We start from the raw sequence: 5,082 nt of genomic DNA on the forward strand, positions 1-5,082 counted from the left end.
TACTTCCGTTATTTGTGAATTCGTACACACTTTGTTTATTCTGAGAAATGGAACAGGATATATATCGAGTTTGTCCAAAATGATGAACTAAAGATTGGGTGATGCACTTCTTTTAAAAAGGGAAGCAACAGGATCTGTCCCAATAACCACTCTTGCTAAAGCTGTAACCGATGAATGTCGTGGAGTAACTAGTAACTAATGCTGGAACAGATGAATGTAGTGGAGTAACTAAAGTAACTAGTAACTAAAGCTGGAACAGATGAATGTAGTGGAGTAACTAAAGTAACTAGTAACTAAAGCTGGAACAGATGAATGTAGCGGAGTAACTAAAGTAACTAGTAACTAAAGCTGGAACAGAGGAATGTAGCGGAGTAACTAAAGTAACTAAAGCTGGAACAGATGAATGTAGTGGAGTAACTAAAGTAACTAAAGCTGGAACAGATGAATGTAGTGGAGTAACTAAAGTAACTAGTAACTAAAGCTGTAACAGATGAATGTAGCGGAGTAACTAGTAACTAAAGCTGTAACAGATGAATGTAGCGGAGTAACTAAAGTAACTAGTAACTAAAGCTGGAACAGATGAATGTAGCGGAGTAACTAAAGCTGGAACAGATGAATGTAGCGGAGTAACTAAAGTAACTAGTAACTAAAGCTGGAACAGATGAATGTAGCGGAGTAACTAAAGTAACTAGTAACTAAAGATGTAACATGAATGTAGCGGAGTAACTAAAGTAACTAGTAACTAAAGATGTAACAGATGAATGTAGCGGAGTAACTAAAGTAACTAGTAACTAAAGCTGGAACAGATGAATGTAGCGGAGTAACTAAAGTAACTAGTAACTAAAGCTGTAACAGATGAATGTAGAGGAGTAACTAAAGTAACTAGTAACTAAAGCTGGAACAGATGAATGTAGCGGAGTAACTAAAGTAACTAGTAACTAAAGCTGGAACAGATGAATGTAGCGGAGTAACTAAAGTAACTAGTAACTAAAGCTGTAACAGATGAATGTAGTGGAGTAACTAAAGTAACTAGTAACTAAAGCTGGAACAGATGAATGTAGCGGAGTAACTAAAGTAACTAGTAACTAAAGCTGGAACAGATGAATGTAGTGGAGTAACTAAAGTAACTAGTAACTAAAGCTGGAACAGATGAATGTAGTGGAGTAAAAAGTCCAATATTTCTTTCTGAACTGTAGTGGAGTAGAAGTAGAAAGTGGCACTTGAGAAAAGACTCAAGTTAAGTACAAGTTCCTCAACATTTGGACTTAAGTGCAGTACTGGAGTAAATGTATGTTATGTATCTACAGTACTGGAGTAAATGTACTTAGTTACATTCCACCAATGGGTGTGCTTTCAAATACTGAACAGAGCCAGTGAAGGACGGGCCATCTGGAATCTGGGCAAATGCCAGAAGGTCCACCCCATATGGGCCACTACTGATTATAGATCTTATTTATTTTATGCATGCAGCCACAAATATTCCAGCTTGTACTGCAGTGAGGGGCGTGTGAAGAGTCCCTCAGAAGGCTGAGTTACTAATTTATTATTGACAACAATGGGGCAAATACCAGGGCTGTTCTCTGCTGCCAGTCTGTCACTGAACAGAGCCAAACTGGCTGTCCCCAAAATTGGACTTTGTGATAAAGACAAAAAGTAAATAGTAGATGCACGCAATCGCCATTCATTAAAGATAGAATATACTTTATTAATCCCACACCAGGGAAATTCCTGTACTACAGCAGCTCAAAAGAAGAAAAAATGTACACACATCACAATAACACAAATACACATTAAGTAGACAGGAGAAAAATTATACATAAAGTATAAGAAATAGAAAAAATAGAATAGTTATAATGTATTATATATATATATATATATATATATATATATATATATATATATATATATATATATATATATAGTAATAAAACAAACCTATTTACACAATAAACACCCTTATATAAACAGACAGTATATAAACAGATATACAGATGAATAGATAAGACATTGCATAGTTGGAGATAACAGAGTGGTAACTAAATATGTATAGTGCAGAATATTGTCCAGTGATGGCTCATATAGCAGAAACAGCTAGCAGTGCTACACTATTACATTAAATTAAATTATGTTTTGGATGAACTAGTTTAGGATTGTTGTACTAAAGAATAAGTTTTGTTTGATTTTAGCAAATTAACAGCCTAGAACTCAGTCACATGGATAAATATACACCTTTTTTTGTCACAACCATAGTTATGAGAACCTTTTCATTTTGAATAGGCTAATTTAAGTTTTTGCAAATGTGTTTCTCCAAACGTTTGGTTTGTGTAATACATGTATGTCACCAACGCGGAATGTTACATGGGTGTTACTCTATCTACACCCTGTATTACACCACACCCTGTATTAAATTACATACTTAGGGAGTTTTAACACATGCTCATCTTTACTTTCGGTTTCTCCTGGTGTAACGGTTAATAACGTCTCCCCAAATCATGGACGTATAAGAGATTCGATTACGTTCCCCTGTGGTGTCCGAAAAACTCAGTTAATACCAAAATGTATAATGTTAAACATATGTAGTGTCTCTTTGTAAGACTGTTTCTATTTTTCGGATTTCTCCTTTTTATTTTTTTAAAACGAGGGACTTGCTAAGGGAACCATGGCGGCGCAAAGCATGACCCGCCCTAATCTGCCTCTGATTGGCTAGAACTCGTTGCCTCGGTATTTGGATTGGTTATGATAAGATAGGTTAGCCAATCGGAGGCAGAGTAGGGCGGGTCTTAGAGTGAGGTTTTTTTTCTTCCATTACATCAGCAGAAACGCCTCACACAGAACAAGGAAGGAAGGAAGGGTGTTGCCTCTTGTCGACGAGTGGCGAGCTAAAAACTCGACGTTTTGAGGTAATGAAGGTCGATATTCTTCCTCTCGTGTGTTGACCTGAGAACATGGAGAAACTGACCGGGTGTTGGCTACTGATGGCGGCGCTGAACTTCGCTCTAGCCCAGGACAAGGTAACCCCGACATACTTCAAGGATGGCGGGGAGCTAACGATGGTCGTGAGGCCTACTTCTTCTGAACGTCTCTACAACATCCTGTGGAAGATTAACGGTGACCTGTTGGCTGAGTGGATCAAAGATCAAGTCACAGGTGAAGATTTGGTTCCTTTGACTTATTACAGAACCTTTATTGGCCGCACAGCCCTGAATTTAACCACTGGACGTTTGGTAATCAGCAAAATGACTAAAGCTGACATGGGGGTGTATTCAGTGGAAGTCAACAACAAGGTCCAGAATGAGAAATATAACGCTGTATTGATCAAAGAAGTCCCCCAGCCTGATATATGGATCAGACCGTTGACCTGTTCCCCCGATTCGGACCGTTGTACGCTGGTCTGTCACGGAGAGGTCAAAGACGCTGGACCGGTCATCTACAGCTGGAAGAAGGATGGAGGAGAGTGGAAGGAGTCAGGAAAGGACTTGGACATCACCAAGAGTGGGACATCAGATGTGAAGACCTTCACCTGCCGGATACAGAACCCAGTCAGCGAGAGAGAGAGTAAACCCAAAGATAACCCGTTCTTAGAGAAGGAGGTAGGTGGCTCTGGAGTTGGGGCTGGCATCATAGTGACCGTCCTTTTGGCTGTGGCTGTGGCTGTGGGTGCGGCTGTTACTGGTACGTTATGGCATTTCAAGAAAGGCCCCTTCAAGAATAAAGGTGACAATGGACAGTCCTCAACAGACAAGTCAAGAGAACTAGATAAATTAAACGCGAAGCCAGACGGCACTGATGCTACAGATGAAAATGGACAGCCACCTGCTACTTCTGGTAACAATGCAGATGATCGACTACATAAAGACCCCCCGAATCCAGACGCCTAAGGAACTGATTGAAGTGTGGAACTGTGTCTCATGGAAATATGATCTGATACAGACTCAGACTGCTTTTGCTGGCTGCACACATTTTTTTTTAAAGCATTCAGCTGTGTTCATCATCGATTGTTACGTGACGCAGAGACGTTAACAAACTGGATCCCCAAAACAGTAAGACCTTGGCTGAGAAGAGCATGAACACATCATTGTTATATCTTCTGGTTGAACAACAGACACGAGCCTTTTTACAAATTATACAGCTTGCTGCTGTTTCATTTTCGGCCTGAAAATATAGCCACATGGCGCTCCTTCGTGTGTGTGTGTGTCTGTGTGTGTGTGTGTGTGTGTGTGTGTGTGTTTGTACAGTATGTATTTAGGGGTGTGTGTGTGTGTGTGTGTGTGTGTGTGTGTGTGTGTGTGTGTATATACAGTAGGTTGTTGCTAATAAGGGCTGGTTGATATGTGCTGCAATTATACAGATTATTCTCATTGTGGATTATTTTCTAGATGAATGGATTAGTTGTCTGGTCTCTAAAATGTCTGAAATGATGATTAGTGTTTCCCCAAAGTCCCAAGATGGCGTCCTCAAATGTCTAATTTTGTCCACAACTCAAAGATATTCAGTTTCCTGTCAGAGAGGAGAGAAGGAACTAGAACAATATTCACATTTAACAAGCTGACATCAGAGAATATTGTCTTTTTTTCATAAAAGAAATGACTCAAAACAATTGCTCGATTACCAAAATAGTTGTTGATTAGTTTAATAATTGAACACTAATTGATTAATCTTTGCAGCTCTACATTCACCGTTGATTTAAACATTTCAGCTGGAATTCATAGTATTACGACAATTGCACATGATCCAAAGATAGGGCTGCCATATTAAAGGCTGAGATATTAATTTCCACCTAGCTCTGAAGAAGCCAAAAGACAATGTCACCTCTGACTCATCAGTGACTCATGGGAATAATGTCTCTAGAAACATTTAGAGGAACTGTGTCTAAGTTTGGATGAACTTGACTAAAACACAGAAGCACTTATTTAACAGTCCCTCCAGAAAAATATGATTATGCAATCGCATAATTCAATGCATAATCAGCCAAAGTCTGCATATTTATATTATGCATTTTTTTCAGATACGCTGCATTTTCGCTGCATAAATTGACGATTTCCGGCACTTTTTTAAAATCTTTTTCATCAAACAGAAGTTTTT

General features: G+C 38.9%; 1 protein-coding gene across 1 annotated transcript; it reads left to right on the forward strand.

Annotated features, from left to right (window-relative positions):
- The first annotated feature begins 2,799 nt into the window (after positions 1-2,799).
- On the forward strand, positions 2,800-4,534 carry LOC114571942 (uncharacterized). Its single transcript, XM_028603264.1, has one exon. It carries the CDS (start codon positions 2,946-2,948, stop codon positions 3,876-3,878), a length of 933 nt encoding a protein of 310 aa, XP_028459065.1. The 5' UTR covers positions 2,800-2,945; the 3' UTR covers positions 3,879-4,534.
- Positions 4,535-5,082: the final 548 nt, after the last annotated feature.

The sequence above is a fragment of the Perca flavescens genome, chromosome 17, assembly GCF_004354835.1.
Source record: "Perca flavescens isolate YP-PL-M2 chromosome 17, PFLA_1.0, whole genome shotgun sequence".
In the NCBI taxonomy this organism is placed as follows: domain Eukaryota; kingdom Metazoa; phylum Chordata; class Actinopteri; order Perciformes; family Percidae; genus Perca; species Perca flavescens.

What these genes read in the sequence shown, in the direction of transcription:
- LOC114571942 (XM_028603264.1), top strand. Translation starts at nt 2,946, where the DNA reads ATGGAGAAACTGACCGGGTGTTGGCTACTGATGGCGGCGCTGAACTTC.